Raw genomic sequence first — 23,296 nt, 5'->3', positions numbered from 1 at the left:
CCTGGATATTATTGACTGCATTTTTCCTTAATGTGAACTGCTCTGATTTCCTCCCGTCACTTTCCACATGAGTAGTTACGAAATAAAAAGGCACTCAGGCAGAAACAGCATGGGATTCCCCAAACTTCTGCTTCATCTGGAGAGCTCAGGATACAATATGATTAAACCATGGCTCCCACAAAAAATCATGGGGGCCTCATAGACACCAGAAAGAGAAAAAAAATCCCACTGTTCCGACAAACTGAGCAGAGTTTTCTAAAATGTGGGTTCCTGGGCTCTCCCCATCTGTGTTACCAATGCCTGCATGAAGTGATTTACACAATCATTGAGTCTATGAGTAAAAGAGACAGAGAAGTATGAATTTTCTGGGCATGCTTATTAATAGATGTCTGAATTCTTGGTTGCTTAGGGACTTCCCAGCAGTACCCACAGTCTCTGAAATGCACCTTATTCCTTTTACTTCATACATATGTCACATTTTAAGCAGTCACAAGACACAATCCCTGAGCACAGCTGGAAAGCCTGGGGTGCCCCTGTGGCCCATGATATGGAGCTTGTAATGCAGATGTAATGCACCCTGTAGTGCACACTGACCCTGCCATGATGGTGAATAAGCTTCAGAGAGAGCTGCTCTGCTTGCCCACAGCGAAACTTGCCTGCTCCACATATTGCACAGAAAGTAGTTTCAAGTTTCTTTTTTTACAGGTAAGACACAGAACAAGTAATTTTTTTTACCTAATACAACGCTTCTTGTCAACTGATATGAACACACTGACTGAGAGAGCTAATATTTGCCTCAGTGGGGCCATTCACCTCCCTGTCCTTACACAGCCTGTTAAAAACACTAGCTGAGCAAGACAGGTAATCCAAGCCCACTGTTCTGCCTGTGGTACGTTCCCCCACTGTCCTTCCCAACAAGACTGCACTTGAAAGAAAGAACCACAGCCCTACAAACCTAAGAAATCAGGTAACACTGGGCTTGTTGCCTTTGTAGACTTTGACAAAGAATATCACAGGTTTTTTTACAAAGAATTGGGACATGGAAAATGTTGCTTATTGTTATATTTAAACTTGTGTTAAAAACTACAAAGCACTTCCCTTCTGAGAACTGGTTATGTTTAACCACTTAGCTGCAAAAGCTTGGCCACAAAGGCTCTTCCTGTTCATAGTCGATTACTTTCAAAGTTAAATGCCCTTAAAGGCTGATCAGGAATTACATTATTCACCAAAACTGCTTTATTCAGAAAAGAACTAAATTTCAACAACAGAATATATGCCTCTGAAACAGTCATCCAAAAAATCAGAGATTTTATTTAGAGAATTCAATATTCATAAATATGCTGTGAATTCAGCCTAATTTTCTAATGTTTAGGCAATCATGGCAATTGTTTGTTCAACCCAGAGACCAATTACCCTCTCATTTGTGCATGCAAATTGTGGTAATCAAATAATGCAGGTATCAGCCTAAAGCATTCAAGTCAATAATTCTTCTGAATTATTTTTAATTTATTTTATATAAATATCCTATATCTAACCATGATTTCTGGCACTGCCAGGCTGTCTCATTTGCATAAGCTGTTGGCCTCAGGTGTTGGATGAGCTATAAGGTGCAATTTCACTAAGCACCTTCTCTTACCACATTCACCTTCTACAGTGAAGAACAGAACTTAATACTGCTCCTTCTCAAGCACTGATTAGGAATAATGTTTTCAGGCAGTGACTGCTTCCCAGTGAAATGGTGAATTTAGCATTTGAAAATGGAGTTCAAACTCCATTAGCCATTTCAAACACTTTCAGTCTCAATCTATTCCGAACAGCTTTTAGTCTGAAAGCACGTTAGCAGTGGTTAAACCTTCAGAGGGACGCAGCAACAACAATGATATTTACTTCCTGCAAAGGCTGCCCTTCAGAGAGACCTAACCACACACAGGGTGACATGCTCCTCCCTGGTAATGCTGAAGTTCAGGCTCTCTAAAGAAAAGCTGCTCAGCCCCACTTTCATCCAAGATTTACTAAATATTACTAAACTTGCAATGACATAGTCCATCAAAATAAAAAAGAAGGCTGAGATGCAGCCATGCTGTACAAATACCACAGTGCTGAGGCTGCTGTGGCACAGGGCTCCCTGACAGGCTGCAGCCCCTGCACAGACCCCACCACCTGCATGGAGAAAGGAAAGCAGGAACAGAGCACATTTAAAGGACAGATTTTGCCCCATCACTCCCTAAATCACATTCAGGGTGAGCAGCTATGCTTTGCTGACTTTATTAGCCCTCTCTGTTTACAGCTGGAGTCCTCCCTAGGAGTCCAGACACCTCTCACTGTCCTGCTCTGCCGGCCCATGCAAACTTGCACGTCAAGGGTACCCACAACCCCATTAATCATGACAGCAATGGACTCCATTTCTGCTCCTCTAAGAATGAGCAGATACTCACATGGAAAGTGGGAGCTGAATCATGTGCTATTTGAAATAACTCATGATTTCACCACTGTAACTCTTCTGATCTTAGAAATAAGAGTCAGGTTTCCAGGGGATTTTCCAAGGAGTCTCCAAGGCCTGCATTCCAGCTGCCCCTATGGCCCACACGTTTCATGTTAAGAGGCAGTGTCCTTGTCTTGCTCCCTCCCTTACAGATGCATCTGGTTCTGCTCTGAACTTCTGTATCCAAATGAACAACTTTTGTCCCTGCACAGCATCTCAAAAGCAGAGGTTTCACAACCTGAATACCAGGGAGATTTTGGCTTTTGTTCAGAGCTAAAAAAAAAGAAGCCTGGAAAAAATCATGCCTGCAGTGATGGAAAGTACAGCAATTTCACAACTCAGCCCCTCTTCTTCTAAGGCCTCCGTGATGCTTGGAGGGAACAGGGCTCCCAGGTGGGCTTTCAGAAGCCCAAAGAGTCAGGAGCACATCAGACTGAACTTCCATAGGTTTTGCATTATGCAGGCAAGGTTTGCCATCTTATACCTGTCCTAAATTTAGGCAATGAATTATTGTTTCTATTGCAGGGTGAAAACCAGGCATTCAGCCATATTTATGCAAACAGTTTAAAAAAAGTCTGAGTTCTGCTTTTCAAACAGATTTAGGAAAGTCATCCGTAAGAAAGAAGAACAAATTTTCATGACCCAAAGAGTTTAACATGCTTTTATACCATACAAATTTAAGTGACTATTAAATACTTTAATATACCTTTTTAATACAATTAAATTATATTTACCAACATAGTATTAACATATTTAGTTACTAAACCTCCACATAAGAAAAGCTATTAGCAAAGGAATGCTGATCCTTCCAGCACTCCTTGTCACTAAGGAAGGGCAGCAGTGATTTTAAGCAAGACTTCAGATCCTGGAGATTTGAAAAGAGACTGCTGGGTGTCTGGTAGATTTCCAAAGGATGGAAGAAAAGATTAAAAAATACCTATGAAAGGATACAACAAGTATTTTGTTTATATATATGACAGTGCTTATGAGCAGAAGTACAGATGTATGACAAGTCCAGGTAACACTAAGATGTCAAAAGTTAAAAGTGAGAGTGAGACCAACATGAAGGAAGGCGTAACACTGCCTTCATGGTTTCCTTTCTGGCAAACACACTGCAGAGAAGTGAGAAATAGGAATCCCAGACAGCAGCAGCTCCAGTTGTCAAGGGGAGTGTGGCCAGGTTTGGGGAACAGAAGGTGAAGGAAGCACAGCAACCCAATGGTGAGGATGCAAAACTACCAGGATCATCACCAAGCTTTTTATAGGTACAACAGGAAGCACATCAACTCCCTCCCACTGTCACCAAGAAGTACAGTGTAAGCTCTCTACTGATGTACTGCTGCAGTAATTTCCACTGGCCATTATGTCACAGCACAGCAACAGAAGGGAAATTTGTTCATGGGATCCAGGACAGGTGAAAAATGAAGCTCAGCTGACGTGCTTTTTCTGAATTGGAAAATGGACTTTGGGCAGGCAAACAAGTTATAAGGAAGGAATTGCTAGGAAAACAAGAAGTAGAATTGGTGTCAATCAATTTTTTTTACGGAATTATTAAGCATGGTTACAAAATAAGTGAAATATCTTTTCCCCAAGTGGAATAAAACCAGAGAAGGCATCTGTAATGCACACTTCTGTGGAGATGCTGGGATTGAGGAATACAGTCTATCAGGCTCAGACTGATATAAAGAATTCTCTGCTGTTCTACAGACTTCACATAAGATGCTGGAAATGACCAACAAAAGTCTTGTGAGAATAACAGAATTCTCTTTGAATGCAAGTCAAAAAAGAGAAACAAATCTGAGATGAAACAACAGCTACAATAATTCACCCATAAGTGACACATGTGGTGAACATGATGGATCCAAAAATAGGAAATCATTATTAAAAGCAGAATTTTCTCCTATGTTCACTACTTGAACCAACTCTCTTGGTTGGGGTTTTACTGTGGAGAGACTTTTGCCCAAGAGACTTTTGCCCACAGGCCCAAATTGGGGCTGTATCGACACTGAGACACGAAGTCTGCAGCCAGTGTAATCATTAGGAGTTAAAGAGAGCTGGCCACCATTTCCTCGGGCATTATCACATTAAATCCCACTCAGAGCCAGCCTGGGCACCTCCTAATTCAGTCAGACGTGGATCTCTTTCTACCCAAATGGCTGACCCAGACTTTTGTGCTCAGGTAGTATTTCAGCAGGAGGGATCAGGACTGTAAATAGATACTTTGCAACTGGAAAACCTGCCTGGGACAAAAGCCGTGCAGTCCTGTCTGGTGACATAGGCTCTTGCCACTGACACCAACTTCAACAGAAGATAACAAACATGAGAGAGGTTCATGACAAGGATATGGACCCCACCTACCACAGCCTTTGCTCTTCTGTGAGTACAGACCACCTCTACCATGCAACTACCTCTGTCATCTGTCAATCTACTTTTTATTATTATTTTTTGAATTCAAATAGATTATGCCAAAAAGTTGTAAAAGTATAATACAGAGGAAACAAAATAGAACTAGCTTCTAAAAATCCAGACTGCTGAAAATAAAAAGAAAATGATATGAAAATATGCTTGACAGACAGAGGTCTTCAGCAGTAGGACAAGATTCTTCTCTCACTGAGAAGATTTGCTCCATGGGCTGGAGCTCAGTTACTCTAAATCAAAGGGCTCAAGGTCCTTGTGACAGCACACAGTATGTCTAAGTCAGCTTTGTAAGGCTAAGTTTCAATTTCATAAATTGACAAATGTGCAAAATGGATAAAGGAATTAACAATAATGAGGAAATCTATTCTGTTTAGATTCTCTCAATCCCATGAGCACATTAACTCAGCTAATGCCACCAAGGAAATAGAGCCATTTAGTAAAACAAAGCAGTAGATTAGATTAAGCTGCCCTCCTAGGACAGTAGCAGTGCCATGAGCTGATGGGAAGGGCCCTCACAGAGCAGTTACAATTGGTCATAAATTGAAATGTCTTTCCATTAGAGAATGCCTATTCATCAAAACCTAAATGTTGTACAAAGAGCGGGTGATTTTGCAGAAGTTGCTGCTCAATGCAGGCAATGTGCCCATGCGCTTGCCTGGTAACACAGCTCCCCAGGCACCCTTCTGAGCACCCAGCACTGCCTCTGGAGAGCTGCCCTGGCCCTCCAGGCTCTCAGTGTCTGCAGTTTGCCAGGACAAGCAATAGGGAACCCAGGATGAGGTCAGGCAGCTCCATGGCTGCAGGGTCAGGGATCCTCAGTGTTCCACCATGAGAGCTTTCCTCAGCACCAGAGACTATCTAGTGGCCAAATACATCAAACAATACAGGATCAGGAGATTAAATTAGACTAAATTGAATCATAATAGTATGGAGAGATTCTAGGACTGGCCAAACTAATATTGTGCTGAGCAAACAGACCAGTACACATGATAGAACATGTTTAGTGGGTTCCTGAACATCTGTATCTGGGAACAACCAGGGCTTCCAACGTTATCTAATCCTGAGCAGTAAAGTCATGCATATATAAATGTCAGAGAAAGAAACCCCAAAAGCCAAGTGAATTTGGTGGGAGGGAAGTATGGCATTATGCATGAGTTAAAATCTTAGAGAGCCCTTGGACAATTTCTGGCTCTCCCTCTAGCAGTGAAGATTAAATCAATGAACAGAACAAAACTAAGCAAAGGAACAACACATATTTGCCTTGTACTTACTGAAAAGTCATCATCAGGGAATAATATCAGATCCTTAAACTGGCTGTCCCCAATATTTTTTTCGATCTCTGTGATAACAGCTTCATAATCCAAAGGCTCCAAGAGTTTGGGTTTTTCCTGCTGTGGAAAAAAGAACAGATCAGGTGATCTCTCTACACACAATTTTGCTTTCATCCCCCTTAATAAACTGAGATCTGCAGCATTTTTGCTTTTGTACACCAAAGCATGAATAACTCCTCCTTTCAGTTCATTCTGCTCAGCTTGTTGCATCTGAGCTCATGCATGAGAGTGAAGTGAGAAAGTTGGGCCACTTCTAAGAGCCACCCTCCATCTCAAAACTCCAGAGCAATCTGTCAGCTCATTACAGAGACTGAAACCACCACATCAATTTACCTGGAAGTCTCAGGAATTCTCTCTCTCTCTCTCCACAAATACATCAAGAAAAATGATAGACACAGTTTGAACTGAACATAGATAGGACGTCGAACTAATGTGTTTCTCAATAAGAAACCTACTTATTTCTTCACTGTCTTACACAATTCACCTTTTGAACTTCTGGCAGCTTGTGGAAGCCACCATATTGTTTTATTTGGTAATAATCCAAGGTTATTCTCCTGGGATAAACTATCTGGCATCCACCCCCACAGCTTCTCTTGTCAGAAAGCAGGACTAATATCATCATAGCAGAACTACCATTGCCTGAAACAGCAGTAAAGTAAGAAATCAACACAAGAAAAAGTAAATTCACAGTGTCTTGAAACACAGCCCAAAAATAGAAAAAGAGAAGCCTGCCTGACATGCTAGAATACATTAAACAAATGAAGAGTCATGTACTAGAGTGAGAACATTTGCTCAATTCAAAGATGTAAGCATCAGGAAGAATGAATGAGAAAGGGCAAGAGAACTGCCAGAAGGGATGGAAATGAAAGTGATGAGAGAGAAGAAAGACACTAGTGGAAAGCAAATGCAGAAACATTTACTCTCTTAGTCTGATTCAAAAGAGCATATTGGATAAGTAGTATTGTATCAACTGTTCTTTCATTGGGCTATTCAAAATTATATAAAATTTTCCTCTGTCTTCCCTACATCAAAACCAAGGTGTATTGAAAAAGAAAGCTTTGACATCTCCATAAAACAAATTTCTCCAATGAGATTTTCCATCTTATATGATTTTTCCTATCTCATTCATGTATGGTCCATTATGAATATAATGATTCAAATGTAATAGCCCCTCTCTTTTGACTTTGTCCTAGAAAGTTCTTGTTTATTCTGTAACCACAGTAATCTCAAGATCTTTTATGAACATTATTTCCCTTCTATACCGAGTCCAAGACTCCTCTTGGCATCAAATGCATCTATGAATAGATTAAGTATCAGCAACACAGCCACACAAATTAGACTGAAACACAGGAATACACAAGTTCTAGGAAAGTTATTCAATTGCTGAACAGCTGCTGCAAGAATCACAAAACAACTCAGGACCTCTGCAGGTCATCTACTCCAACTCCTTGCTTGAAGCATCAAAGCTCCATCAAAGTCTGGCAAGGCAATAAAAAAAAAGAACTGCTCCTTCAGCAGTTCAACCTATTACCTCTCTTCTTGATCTACTAACTCTCACACTTCCATTTGCACACTTAAGAGCAATAAACTTCTAAAAATCATTACTATTTAGCATTCACAGGCCAAAAGCACTATCTACTGATGCTGAGACATTAAACAATTATAAAAGACAGGCAAGATAAAAATGTAACAGTAACCAATTGAAGAAAACCACTTTAATGTTTGATTTAGATTCTGTGACAGGGCTGGATTCTGGTTTTGTAATGTCCAGTTAAGACAAGGAGCCCTACCAGGACATAAGACTTCATAATAACCCAGCCGCATCACCTTAAGCCGTCCCAAGCAGTACTTAGCCCTGGCCTGCCCCAGCTGACACACAAATATCCAGTCCTGCTCAAGGAGCTCTTGGGCTCAGTATCAGCCATTTCCCTAAGGGAGGTCTCTCTGTCTTCTGCTGACAGTGGCTCCCCACAGGAACTTAATGGGGTCACTTGGCCACGTCACCACACTCAGCTTGCTCTCATTCCCTTCCAAACTCTGGTAAGTCACTGCAGTATCTTTTTCTGTCATTAAATCTGTCATTACATCTATTTATTAAATATCACTTTATAAACATAGATTTCAAGGAGTTGGAACCATGAAGAGAAGACACCAGTGCACAGTGAGTGTACCATCTATGCTGTACCACTGATTTTGGTAATGATTAGGCCTGAACAAAGTTCACTCAGTTCAAGTTCAGCAGAAAGCAAACTGTTACCTTCAGCAGGAAACCTTATAGCAACCATTTACCAGAAAACTCAAAGAAATATCTGCACTGACATTTATGGGGCACCAGTGCTTCACACAGGCATTTTTCCTATGTAGTGGTTTCACTAAAACATGAGCATTTTCTATAGAAAATTTGTGACATTGACTATACTGATAGCCCTCCCTTCCCAGAGCTGACACTGTCAGGCTAATGCTTCTGCAACAATCTCAACTCTTAGTAAGACAGATATGCCACTGAAATCATAAAATGTCTGCTCTCCAAAACAAGATGTGTCAACACAATCTTAATCTTGGTCAGATGCTCCTTGGAAACATCATGAATGTCAGTTTTCAGAATCTCCTAAAAAAACTTTAAGCAAACAAATGACGTAAGTAGTCACCTTCCTATTGAAGTTGTACACTAGGGAAGAGCCGGGAAACCCCACAAATCTTGGGACTTCTCCTCAAATATGGGGAAATCCCATAAAAATGTGTCGCATTTGCAGGTTTTCTACGCCTCTGGAAACCACCCTTTTTTGCTGGGGCTGGCAGAAGGAAGAGGTATTCCTTCTTCCCCCTGGAAATCCCGGTAAGGTTGGGGTGAACACAGCTACATCCCCTTCAAAGTTAATATTCTGCAGATGCTGGGGTGCAAGTGGAGGCAGGGTAAGCTGTGACACACTGCCCTCTCTTTGCTCTTCAGAAACCAGCAATGCTCACAAAGCCATTGCTGAAAGCTGCTCTAACACTCCAGGGGAAAAGGGAAAACTTCTCCTTGGCAGCTGCAAGGTCATTTACATGAGACAAAAATACAGCTCAAGAAAACCCCGGAGCAGAGGAACACAGCAAGCACATGAACATCACTGTTCCCACAGCACTAATTCTCCTGCTCTCAGTGCTGCAAAGGGCATGATCTGATGGAAGCATTTTAACAGATGTTAACAGAGAAGTCTTTGGAGAAACATTACACAGAAGTAGATATGACATTATCAAACCTACAGCAAAACTTTTCACTGAAGCACTTCAATATTTATGCTGATGTTTTCCTACTGATGCAATAAAATTACATTCTTCCTTCCATGTCAGTACAGCAAAATCCTGTGTAAAATCCAATACTGTATTATGCCAGCTCCCATAAATCATAGATGCAAGTAATAGCCCATGCTTGTCAATACACTGGCTGCAGAGATAATTTAGTCCATTCCCTGCCAGCATCAAGCATGATAGTATAATAAACGTGATGCCTCTCCTCATCAATTCTGCATGTTCTTACAGACCATAAGACTCTGCTCTGTGGACACTGACTCCATCCTTTGCAGAGCCAATATTTTAGACTTGGCAAGGCTCAGCAGTGCAATGCTCGTGTTGCAGCTGTGATGGGAAGTGGCAGCTGGTTAGTTAGCAGCTTATCTCTGCGGGTGTGTGGGGTGGCTGCTCGGCTTTTTTCTCCCAAGCAGACAGAAGCAGTGATGTTGGGATTAGCAAATTCCTCCCTGCAAGCACTAGCAGAGATCTGTAAATGAGTGGGGCTGATTTAAAGCTAATTTAATAACCACAGTACTGCCTCTTCTCAATTTAACTTGTCTGTTCTTTTTGGAAACCAGCCAACCTGGCAATCCGTGCCAAAATCGAATTATGCTGGCTTGGATTTCTGTAATGCTTTTTATATTCTCCATCTCAAGTGAGTAATGAATTTAGTTGTGCTGAAATGGTTGTGAATACATCTAGTAAAAAGGCACTCTCTGACTCCTCACCTGCTACAACATCTCAGCAGTACCATTTACTTCACACCCTGACAGTGTAGTGCAGCTTTGTATGCTGTTGAGCCAGCTCTTCCACACTCTTTTGGAACACTGGAGAGATGTTAAATCTGAGCCAACACCATAAGAGGACAATACAGTTTGATGGAGTGAAACCAGCCAGATTCCACCAGTGATATATGGCTTCATTGCCATCATCTTCTGGTCTAGGTAAGAAAGGATTATATTTCCCAGTAGTAATTACCCAAAATATCCACATAAATGATATTACAGAATCAAATATGGTACTTGACTTGCATCCAGATGCACAGACATTGTGCACTGGTGTGCACCCGTCTTTTCTTCATAATTATATCTCATCCTCCTAAAGCTGCGTTTCTGTGAACACTCTCTGAAGGAGGAAACGATGTAACAGAGACCAATAGTCTCTGAACAGTCATCCCAAGAACTTCCCCATTCTAAAAATAAGCTAGACTAACTGCTATGATTTCTATGCTTTAATGTCCTATTATTCTGACACCAAATCATGAATATTTATTGAATTTAATAGAGATGTTGAAATTAATTCCTTCTCTTCCATGCACCAGGAAGAAAAAAAAAACCAAACAAAACAACAACAAGGAAACAGATAAACAGAAAGAAGTTGATGAAATTCAGTTTACCTGGACTTCAGTTACCCTAACCCTATCTCTGTGACAGGAGGATCCATGCTCATAAAGAGAATCAAAACTATTGTGATGGCCAGATTGGTAAAGATCAAGCATGACTCAGATTTTATATTTGATCTAAGCCATGGCTTGTCAAAAATGACAATTCATTCTAATATACATTTGAAATACTGAAACAGGCACTTAAAAGAGAAAAGGCCACTTACTAAAACAACAGCATCACCCTCCTTCATTTTTTTAGACTTCTTAATGATATTATGAACCAAACCCAATCCCACCAAAACCCACAAGAGCAAATTAAACTGCTTTCTAGGATGACACCAACATGAAATGCTTCTCACACTCCTTCGCTCTTCTTTTCCTTTCCCCAGTTAAACACTGTGTCTCTGATATAACACATCTTTCTATGTTTTCATATGGTCAATATATGTAGCTAATTATATTCCACCAGGGCAGGCCAACTTCAATTGAATATTCCTCTGCCAAGTCTGTCCAAACAGAAGCTAAAGAACAGCCAAAACTGCATGACTTTTGGAGAAAATGTGGAATACAGGCTGAATTTAACCCTGTCTCACATATGTCAGAGATCCAGCATGCCCAGCAGTTCTGAGATGTGCTATCTGAACACTCAAAGAGCTGAGGCTATGAAACAATTTGGGTTTCACGGCGTCGCCAAAACTTTTGCATTTCTGTAGGACCAATGTATGTCCCTATTCACAGGGCAGCAGAGCAGTTGGTGCCTGGGGTGAATTCCATGGGAAGGATATCTCTACTGGGTGCACCTTTTCTCCCACCAGATCACAGGTGAGCGGCCAAGAGCCCATGCACTCCTGGCAGGGAGTCCTGGCAGCACTTGTATCCAGGGGCACAGACAGCACAGCCACTCTGGGATTAAGGGGTCCCCAACAGCCTCCAGCAGCTGAGCTGGGAGCGACAGGAATCACCCACTCAAAATGCTTCACCCCCCAGGCCTGCCCTCCCTCTGCTCACAACACACTCTGCATCAGGTAGGAGATTTCCTTTAAGGAAAATAAGTTTTGCATTTCAAGCACAGGACAGGTCTCAAAAGGTATCTGGGGTATGGATGGGGAGGCACAGCCAGAACCAGCAGGCAGACGGTCTCTCCTTTTGGTTCAGATCTCCTCTTCTTTATGACTGCTTGGCCTGTTCTGCATCTATTTACAGTCAACAAACTCTCTGGCCACGTTACAAAGGCTTCCTTTGGCTCAGTATGTGATCCACAGTCAACAAATTTATTAAAATTAGTGGTACAAAGAAAATTTTCTTTGACACATCCCCTCCCACCTTAAAATACATTCACTTGTCAGGTCCAAAATGTGTAATTTGTCATGACTTTCAGTAAACCTTGGAGAATTGCGCTTGGAAAGAATCCAGTCAGGACTGCACAGCACAACTAATATACTCTTCAGTGTCAGCACTGAAGCCAACGTGCCAATAAATTTCATTAAGGGGATTTCCAGTTCCCACACAATTCTGCTACAGAGAAAATCACAAAGAATTATGAAGAATCCAACCCCCAGTTCGTAGAGCTTCAGAAAGTACTTGCCAAAATGCAATAGTACTCATCAGCTCAAGCAGAGCAAAAGAAAGGAAACCTGTTGCAGACCCTTCTGGGAATAACAAAAGTGAAAAGTAATTTTCAATCTTTAAAGCCTCTTTATTCAAAGAAAATTTTGATTGATACCAGTAAGTGACCTGCTTCACTAAATGAGACTTACTTTGTACAAATACAGCTGGGATAGGATGAATCCTAATTGCTTATACTGCCATTGTTTTATGGATCACAATCTCTGTAAGTCTACTTTGTATTATGTTCCAGCTTTGAAAATTACTGTAAGAGAATTCAGCATGTCTTGAAAAATAGAAACACCTCTCATGTGGATGAGCTAACTCAAAACTTTCATGTCAACTGATGGTCCAGCTGGAGCCCTGGAGCCTTCAGTGGCACACGGAGCTCCAGCACGGTGAGCGACGAGCGCCCAGGGCTCAGGCTGCTCAACCCACAGAGAGCTGTTCTCAGGCGACTGGGCGTGACCCACTCCTCCTAGCACCTCTTGTTTCTCAAGACAGAACTTATCCTCCTTTCATTACGAATTTTGAAAGCTCCCTCATGGTTAAACTGTGGAAGCCACACAGGACTGTTGGTTCAGCAAAGCATCCAGATGTGGGGTGAGAGGAGATGCTTTGTGCTATGTTTGACTTAGTCATATGCATTTCCTGAATTCTGCTTCCCAACCATGACTGTGCACCTGGCATTGCAGCCTTGTCACTCTGGAATGCCATCTTCATGGACTAGCACTTGTCCTTTTAGAGAGTTGATAAAATTATCAGTACAATCTGTGAAAAATCATTCAGGATAACATGGCAACAACTTAATCATTTTTTCTGCTTATGCAGCATCTTGAAACTCTCCTTAGGAAGGAGATTAAAAATTTTCATTTAATCATAAAACTACTAAAATCAGCCACTGACTAGAAGGTACTAAGTTTTAAATTTGGGTTTAACTGGTTGGCTTCTCAAAATGTCAAGAATAACAGCTTCTAAATAGTGAAGACTTCTAAAGCCTAGACTAAATATTTGCCCATAGGTCACCTCAGGGGAAAAACAAGAAAGTTTTGTAAAGCATCGTAAGGTTTTTTTAAAAATAATTTACATAGACCTCTAACCTAGCAACACTCAGCCACTTTGTCTCCCCTTACCTGACCTAAACCTGGGGAAAAAAAGTGCCATTTTAGCAACAAAAGGCTTTCTTTGAATCTACCACACAGAATCTATTCATGAAGAAAGCAAGCAAAAGCCAAAGACGTAATTCACTGCTCTTCATGCAGGCATCTGAAGAGACAGGTAGGATGTGGTGGATTCTTCCCCTGGGCAGAAGGGATGGGAACTGTGGGGAGCAGAGTGGAGCTGCCAACAGAGCTGGAGTGTTCTGCTCAGGCACTTCCTCGTTAGTGATTACTTCAGCTCTGGGAAGGAAAAGGGCATTGTCCTGCCCTGTGCACCACAAAGGGGATGCTGAAGTGAGTCTAGTTCAGCTCTGCTGGGGATATGCTCTGCTTCATGTCTGCTTCCTCCAGCAGAGTCTCAGGCAGGCAGACCATAGCCTCAAGAAGAAACATTAACAAAACCAGCCTACAAGCTGCACACAGTGGATTTGACCAAAACTTGTCAGCTTCCAGAATAAAGTTTATGTAAACAGCACTTCTGAGTCTGTTGGAGCATGTGCACACACACATATGTGTATAACTTCACACAGACAGTCTTTGTAGGCTCAGGAAAATTTACTTTTAAAGAAAAGCTACTCCCAATTTTTGCCCTTAAGCAGCACTCCTAGCAGAGGCAGAAGCCCAGCTCTGACACCTATAGCATCTACACATCAGTCATAGAAGTGGACAGAGCAACAGGCAAACTGGTCCCCTCTGTTTGTGGAAACTGGATGAATTAGTGAGACAGAGAGATCTATCCATGGTTACCTGTGTACAGGTTCAGGGGAAGTACAAAAAGAAGCATGTGCCAGGCATTCATACCCCACCCACCCCTCCACCAGCTTCATCCAGCACAAACCTGCTGCTAAAATGGAGTAGATTTTACATAACACCGTGCACAGCACGGGATTGTCTTCAAAACAGTTTTATTTACTTTGAAACTTAAGATTTCTTTTTAGCAGACTTTGGTTTTAGAATACATAGAAGAGTTTGTTTTTCAAGGACTGAAGGGAAAGCTCTAATGTCTGTTCATTAAATCACACTCTGATGCTAAAGACTTTGATCACTGTTGCATGCCTGATGAAGTTGCAACGCAGTGCAAAGGCAAACATCCATTGTTCATTTTCCATTAAAACCAAAATTTAGATGTATGAAAACCTAGACATGTCAACTAAGCAAACAACTCTTCTGAAAACAGCTCAAGCACTTCAGAAGCTCCTAAAGCAAAAACAGCTAACAAAAATGTTTGCACTGGCTCTAAATAAACTTTTCAAAGATATCATTTAACTTCAAGAGTACTTAGTAATAAGTCACTGTCCCATAGGGCAAATCTCATGCATGGTGTTCTGCTTCATTTTACTCAATGAATATACCTCTTTCTCTGCTTGCACTATGGTTACTCATTTCTTCACAAGCGATCGGTATTTCTCATGCTACATATCTGAGTAAATGATTTTAAGTATTTCCACAGAGGCTTTTTCTGTAAAATTAACATCATGTGTACATGACCACTACAAACAGCTCTCACAATGACGTTAGACTTGTAACTATTTCCTTGACATCAACTCCCCTCCCAGTCAATTATCTGGCTATCAATGCATTTACACACACAGGATGTAAACGAGAGGAAATCTGGTCAACCACACTGAACTCAATCATCAACCTATTAACAATTAAAGCTAATCAGGTAATAATTAGTCTTACAAAAAAAGGAGCTTCCAGCAAATAATGCGAGTCCATCTACAGAAAACACCGGTCTAAGAATAGTATCTGAAGAAATGCACTCTTTGAGTAAGATCCCCATATACAAAATCCTTTAAAGCTGCAGTGGGAGCTGGCATCACTTTGAAATCTGTGTGGAGGTGCAGAGGACTGATGCATGAAGGAGAGATTGGCTGCTGGTTGATACCAAAAAGTGCCTGTAGGCCAAAGATTTAACATGCTCCAATTATGAAATATTGGGCAGATTGCAAGGCACAAACGTAAAGCCAAGAATGCCCACATTTCCTAAGGGCTAAACAAACTACTGAGAAATACATCTACAGAATAATATGACACAGTGACCCATCTTAGTCTATCTTATGTTTTAAAGAACAGAAATCAGCACAGATTCCCCTGCAAAGCTGAGCTGTGTAGGTGACATAAAGGAGCCACCCACGTCAGGGGAAGTGCAGCGTGACACACAAGCCTCTGATGAAACAGGTTTGTTTCCTATTTTCAATTACAGGCAACAGGCCCAGGGTTACAAGTGCTCTATGTTTTAGGTCAAACTATAATTCATTGTTGATATCTCTATTTAGCACCACTAAATTGAACGCTCAGTTTCTGTTATCTGAGGATACACGCAAAAGGGAACAAATATATTCCTCTTTACCTGCAGGCAGGCTGCTGGCTTATTGTTACCATTTGGACTTTATTTCCAGCCATCCTTTCCTGTAGGGCTGTACCCACTTCTGGTGAGCCTTAGTAAAGTACAGTCAGGATTTGCACAATAATGACAAAAATGCCTCCTCACCAGGATTTAAGAGGGTAAGTCAAGTAAGCAGTGCCTACCTCCTACCAAAGCCCTGTGAACTACCAGGGTTAGATGCTTTCAGCAGCACCAGCAGCTGATTCCTGGGACCCCTGACCATGAAGCTCAAACATGTCATCTTTGACTGCATGCCAATAGCTCAGAGCAGCAGAAACTATATCATAAAGTAGCCTTGTCAAAAAGAGCCACTTCCATGTAAAGTACCTATCCAAAAAGGCAGCTAGTCACAAGCAAAACCCAAACACTACTAGATGAACCACAAACTATTTTAACTGGTGACCAAGTGTTACAACTGAAAAGTTGTTTTCCTTCCTATTTAAAAAAGAAAATGAGAATACTCTTCTTGGTTGTATTATCACTGCTTCTGTTACATTGAACATGCTGAAAAACCTCAAAAGAGCCCTCTGCACACACATGCAAACAGAGTAACTGGATGAACAAAACTATGGAAGAAAACCAAACACCTCTTGCCTTGAGGAAAAGGATTCATTGTCTCTTCTTGGGGAAGCCATTAAATGTTTTATGAGCCAAACCAGACTTTAAAGTGAAGAGAATACACTGAAAACCAGTACTTGCCTAACACTCTTCAACAGCAGCCTCTAAGCATTCTACCTCTTGCTGTTTGCAGTTTCAATTAGGCACAGTGCAGTTAATCTGAGCCTCCCAGAGCCCCACCGTGCAGTTTCAGGAGGCTCAGTCCTGTCCCAAAGCCATCAGTGGCAAAGGTGCTGTGCAGCCCATGGGGAAGAACTTAACCCCACCTTTCCACCAAAGGTTCTGGAGCAGTCTCCAGTGGCTCCCTGCACTGTCTTCCTCCTCTTCCTGGCCTTCAGAGGTGCCCATCACAGATCACGAACTCTGAAATGGCACAGAGGAACTTTCCACTCCAGAGGTAGCACTATGAATTTTCACGGAACTTCCAGGCACTTGCTATAGGTGCCAGAGAGACTGTCAAACACTGCTGCTCTCAGAATGTTTCTGATCAGCAATGTGAGGCTATAAAAGTCTCCCTAATGCGCCTGAGTTCTCTAAACTCCTGAACTCCCTGTGCTTCAGTCTCATTCTCCAGTGCTCAGTCCGTAATTGCAGACTGAATAAGGCTTGGTGACTCCTACATAAACAAGCAATAAATCCTACTCTTTCCAAAGTGTAGTCCTAAGAGTGACCTGCAATTTCTTAGCCATTTCACAGAAGAGGTGGAAGAAGGGTGCATACTCACACAGCTTAATCTTTGAATTTCTCCTTGATTCACTCTCCTAGTGGTCCTTCTCTTCCTCCGCAGTTCACTGGCCTCCCTTCTGAATCTCCCACGGAAGCTCATTGTGTCCAGAGGAATTAAGCAGCCAACAAATATCTGTTTAAAAATTGTACTCCTATAACCTCCTTCCTCCAGCAGCTTCAGCACAACAACTGGAAGCTGCATATGTTGTTCAAGGGAGAAGTAAGTCTAAAAGTTACATGCTGTATCCACAGTAACTGAACAGAAAGAAGAAGAAAACCAGCAATAACTCATTTCTTCCTGTGAACAACATTCTGCTATTAAGGCAAGAGCGTCTCATTAAACCATAAATACACCCAGTCCCCACCTCTAATGCAAATCGAAATAGGAAGTTGTAGAAAAAAACCTGCAAGTGAACATCTATGTTTGTCTCAAACACCATTACATCCTTTCTCCTCCCCATCCTCCCCGATTCGAAAGCCAAAACAGCTGCACTTTTACTTCATGTGTGTGTGTCTGCAAGATAAAATAGTCATTCACAGCACAGCCATCTCCTACAGAGCCCCTCGGCAGCCGACCTGGACCACAGAGCAGGCAGTGACAGATTTGTGCTGCCAGGGCCATTGCTGCTTTTGGACCAAGGTAGCAGTTCCCCTTTCAAAGGGGCATGAAACACCAATAAGAGGAAGAGCCCTGCAAATTCCTAAATTTGCAGACAGTTAAAAAAAGGGGAAAACAGAGAAATTAATATGCTGATGTTCAAAATACATTTTTGGCTTGTAAAAAGCAGGTTTTAGAAGTGCTTGTAACCTGCCAGCTAAGAACTTTCTCGCTTCACGCCCTGCTCCCACCCCAGGACAAGTAAAGCTGCCAGACTGAGCCTGCTCCCCAAATGCCCCACACATGGGAAATGCCAGCAGCTCCCCTTGCCCACTACCCCACACAGGGGCACTCCTAGCAGCACCTTGGCAATGTAGAAGCCCTCACTCAGTGCCTCAGAACTGCAGTGGCAACAGGAGCAGCGACACAGCCAGTGAAATTATTCTTAATTAAGGTAGGAGACTCACCCAGTGCTCAGCTGTCTGAAGGCTGGCAGGGCACAAAGGTCTTTTAAAACTGAACAAACTCCCTCAGTGCCCACACATGTGCAGGCACACACACAGACCCTTTTCTTCTTTGTTCCAGCTGAGGATTCATCCTGCTGCAGCAGCAATGCTGCACTCCCCTGTGCACACAGCCCTCATGAGGCATGCATTAGGTTTTTATTTTTATTATCTGTGTGCACAGCTAGGACAAAGGGATAGTTTTTCTGCTTTCTCATTGTGTATTTTTTGCCAACTGGACAACAAGCATCATTCTCACAACTTGTTCAAATTAATTAGTTACTCTGTTTGAGATCTGCAACTTTATACTGAGCACCATTTTTTTTTCCTTTCCAACAAATAATTCTGAGTTCGCCAAAATCTAGGAACTCTTCCACACATTTCTCAAGACTAGTAACATTTGATTCAAAGTAACAAACCTCTGCAGGAGTTCCAAGGACTGTTCCATTTGCTAGGTTTCCGTTCTGGGAGAGCAGAGACACTGAGCCCAGCACGTCTGACCTGAACACTACAAAACCACATCCGTCTGATCAGTTGCTTTCCTCTTCCAAACTTAAAACAGGGTGCTACTCTTGAATTAACCCCCCACCTCAGCATTACCTTTGTCATTCAGCTTTGCCTTTGAGAAGATCACCTCCTTTAAACTCAGTGCTACCAGCCTGCTATGTGACGCCCTAAAACAGATTTCACTGCACTCCTACTTAGTGCTGAAAGGCATCTGTCTGGCCCTAGGAAATAAAAAAGACAACAGAAACCCTTTGCCAAGGTATGCAGACATTTCAAGTAGCTACCAATATAGAAGCACAGCATTAACCAAGCTGGAATCACCCTTGTTTTCTCTCAAACCACCACGCTATCTCTGCTGGAGTCCCTGGTGCCTCTCGTGTAACACAGGGAATGCGGCTGCCAAGACAGAGCTCCTTGCCAGAAGTTAAATTTAATGCTGGAATCATCAGCTCTGCTGGCTTAACTTTGGGCAGGTATCAGTTCCTCTGAGGCTCCTTTGCTTATCCACTCCTTAGCTCAGCTGTCACACAGAACAAGCAGAGTTCATCCTTCCTTCCCTGGCAAGGCTCCCTCAGCTTCCTGCCTCCCACAGCACAGAGGAGCCTGTCCAGGGTGCCTTTTCCACTGAGATAAGGGTCACTAGCACTTCCTGAAACTTTAATGAACTTGAATTACTCCAAAATAATACAAAAGATGAACTTAGGTTCAAGCTTCCAGCTGGTCCTCATCCAGTTTACTCCACTGAGTGTCTTCTGTCCAAAAGATTTTCATTCCTAATATTATTATTAATCCTCATTTATTGCCATATCTCTGGCAGATAGGTTTTCAGGAACAACTCTAAAATCACTGTATTTTCTCAACGCCAGGGCATTAAAAAGTTGAAGCATTAAAATAACAAATAAGCCACAGCATTCACACAGAGATATGAACCAAAATAATAGGAAACAACTGCAAATAAAGACTCCAGTTTCTTAGATCTGTTTTGGATGCAAATCCCTCTTGTAATGGGGAATAACAAAACCATTCAAATGTCTAATAATGCTTTGCCCTGTAGCAAAGTACAAAACAAACTTCATTAGCATCAGTGCGACTGTAAAAGATTTCCTAACTTTTCCTCAAGACTTCTCTATCTCTTCAGTTAAAGATGCCAGATAATTTGATTACAAAATTGGTTATGTTAATATGAATAAAGCTCCTGTGCTGCTTTTAAATTCAGAACTATAATGTATAAGGTGAGAAGTATTATCCGTAGCTCAAAGGTATTCCAAGATGAGAGGTATTTGGCCTCAGGAAAACCACAAGCCTTGGTTTACATTCGTGAACTGCTGTTCCCAAGTCATGGAGTCAAAATAAGGATGCTGAAGCCCTTCAAAAAACAATTCATTACGTAGTCTATTAAGTGTTTAATTGCCTTCTGCTCTGCTTTGTGGGACATGTTCATCTGCTCCCAGCAGTTTTCAGAAATGTATAAATATCCAGATGGGAAGAATAATGATATTTGATATCTCTGCTCTAGTTAAGGAAAAAAACTATGCATTCCTTTTTTTGCAAAACCAGTAGCATTTGATTTTCCAATGGGGGTCACAAGTTCTTTAGTAACTTTAATTCCCTTTTCCTCCATTTCTTCTAGAGTTTCTGATTTCCCTTTTAGATCTGTTAACTGTCATGCTTCATTTACTTCAGTTTGAGTTGTGATATACAGCAATATGTAAAAAATACCATTGAACAAAACAAATTCACTGCTACAGTACATCATGCGATCATTGGAAAATACATTTCAATGGTGCTTTGCTAGGAGCCATAGAAAGACAAAAAAATTCAGTTCCTAAAGTGCGTACCTTCAACCAACATAAAAGACACCCCAAAACAGGCTGAATACTTGCTGTGTAGCAAATAATTCATCATATTGTCTTTCTAAAATAATACAATCTACCAGCTCCAACCAAGAAGGATCAAGGACTGCTATTTTTCTTTGTCACACTGGCATTTTTTCCACTCAGATTTAGAGAAGAAATAAAAAACCTCATGCAAACATCAAATTCATAGCAAATTTCAGGGAATGAATGCTTCCCTTCAGCTCAGGACTTCTGTCTGGGAGCAATGCTGACCTGAACAGAGTGCAAGTCAAAAACACAATCTTGACTTATGCCAGTGTATAGATGAATAATTGTATAATCCTGACTCAGGCCTTTTGTTTCACAGATTTGAGGAAAAGTTTAATTAACAAGTAAGAAAGCTCCTTTTTGCTAGAACAAGCTGCATCAACTGCATATTATGCCTAAGCTAAGGTTAAATTCTGAAATGAAACACAAGCTTTTCATAAAAAAACTTGTTTCATTTATAAACTAAGGCCCCTGCGATGACAGTGATGCTGCCATTCAGAACTGTGCAGCCCAGACCAGGACTGAGAGATCTTCTGACACACCTAACGTTTCACAGCTTGGCAGAGTGCAGGTAAGAACCTCCCTACCTCCCTTGAATGGCTAGCACTTCAGAGTTCCTGGAAGAACCACTACAACAAAGTCACAGAAGAAAAAACAGAGGATGCCAGCCCTGCCCAACACCCAGCCCCTGGGGTAGAAGCAGACACAATCCTGCACTCTATGACCACGGTTACAGGTTGGCACCTGGGGAACAGGCAGCTAATTAGCTCAGGTACTGGGGAGAAGAAGAAAAACAATGGTTCCTGGAGAGGGTCACAAAGAGCGCTTTATATTTTTCTTTTTACATTTTGGTATTTTCACATAATTTTCTCCAAAACTTGGAGGTCTAGCTGGTGTACTCATCTTCTGAGGCCAATAATGAGGAGATTTACACAGTTAATATCCAACAGCACCCAGGCAGTGCAGGTATACAGGCTGATGCTGCTTTTCATGTCTTCAGTGTTAATTCCCAGCAAGTGCCCCACCATGCTCTGTGACACCCTGAACAGGGCAATGCTGCCAGAAGCCAGTTTTGTGTTTGGTCAAAGCCAGCAGGATCAGATATTACACACTGTCCTTTCTGTGGTCACAATGCTCTCTAGGACATTGATTGCACTGAGTGGCCACACACTGGATGTGTTTTTTTCAGATATGACTCTCAAAAACCTCCTAAAGGGACAGTGAGACTAAAGCTGAGGCGATGGGGACTGCACACCATGCTCACCTTACCTGCATCACCTGGGCTTCGGGCAGAGCGCACGCTCTGGGGTGGTGTGAGACTGCCCCCAAAAACTGCACTGCAAAAAGCTTCATGCTGGACAGGTAAAGCAGATCACTATACAGATTGCTGCCTTTTACTAGCACCTAACAAAGACCACAGAAAGCACTAGTGACCTCCATCCCAATCCCTTTGTCAAAAACTGAACATTCTCTCCTCTCCTCCTCCCCCCATCAAAAATCTCTCAAATCAACCAAGAGGTTGTATTTTGGAATTAAATGCTCACTATTGATCCATACACATATAAACATGACCCTTTAAAAAAAAAAAGGAAAAATATGAAACCAAAACAATGTAAACAGAAAGGTAAAACAACTTAGTTAGAAAAACTACACCTACAGCAACCTTTTGCAAAGCCATTCTGGTATTGAATCAACTGAAATTGAATGGCTTCTTTTAAAAAGAAATATGACTCCACCTATGGTTTAACAGCTTAATCTGATACATCAAGCCTTGCATACAAACACTCCACAAAGCCTGTAGAGTAGCTGGTGCTTGCATTTTGGCCATACATCCATACAGCTCACTCTGACCAGGCAAAGGGCTGGGAATCCATCACAGTTAAAACGACATCAGCACACAAGGTGAGCTCTCCAAGGCAGGGGAACGGTGCCCCTGCATAAATATCCATGAAAAGCAGCCCTTCTGTCTGTCAGAGCTCTGCTAACAGATCTTTCCAGAGAGCACCCCCTGATGCCAGAGACTCTGCCGGTGTCAATCCATCTCTGTTCTTCCCAGGCAGATCAGCGTGCTGATCTCAGCAATTCCTCCCTCTGTGCCTTCACCTTCTCTTTGTGCCCCAGCTATCTGCACTCACACAGAACACATTCGGGAGAGGCTGCTGTGTCTCTGTGCCCTGAGTGCAAGGCTGAAACAGCCCCTCCAGCTCAACTGGTGGTGACAGGAGCCATGCACAGGTTCTCCCTGCCAGTCTGTGCCTTGCCAGAGAATTCACCCCAGGGCCAAAGGGGTCCCTGATGGGGTGAGGAAAAGGCCTTGGGAGAGCAATTTGGCAGCTCCCAGCCTGATCACCCACACATCACCAGACAGCCATTTCACCACCTCAACGTGCCCATGTAAACACAAGGGCTGGCTGCTAAC

At 42.1% G+C, this 23,296-nt stretch overlaps 1 protein-coding gene across 1 annotated transcript in view; it reads right to left on the bottom strand.

Annotated features, from left to right (window-relative positions):
* DOCK10 (dedicator of cytokinesis 10) overlaps positions 1 to 23,296 on the bottom strand; it is a 119,451-nt gene that overhangs the window by 81,827 nt on the left and 14,328 nt on the right. The window contains exon 2 of the mRNA XM_041475701.1: positions 6,172 to 6,291. Within this exon, the coding sequence (XP_041331635.1) occupies positions 6,172 to 6,291 (120 nt within the window). The remainder of the gene's footprint in view (positions 1 to 6,171; positions 6,292 to 23,296) is intronic.

This window comes from Pyrgilauda ruficollis, unplaced genomic scaffold, assembly GCF_017590135.1.
Source record: "Pyrgilauda ruficollis isolate IOZ18807 unplaced genomic scaffold, ASM1759013v1 scaffold36, whole genome shotgun sequence".
Taxonomy (NCBI): Eukaryota; Metazoa; Chordata; class Aves; order Passeriformes; family Passeridae; genus Pyrgilauda; species Pyrgilauda ruficollis.
The sequence above is the reverse complement of the archived record's forward strand: the minus strand, read 5'-3'. Positions and strand labels throughout refer to the sequence as shown.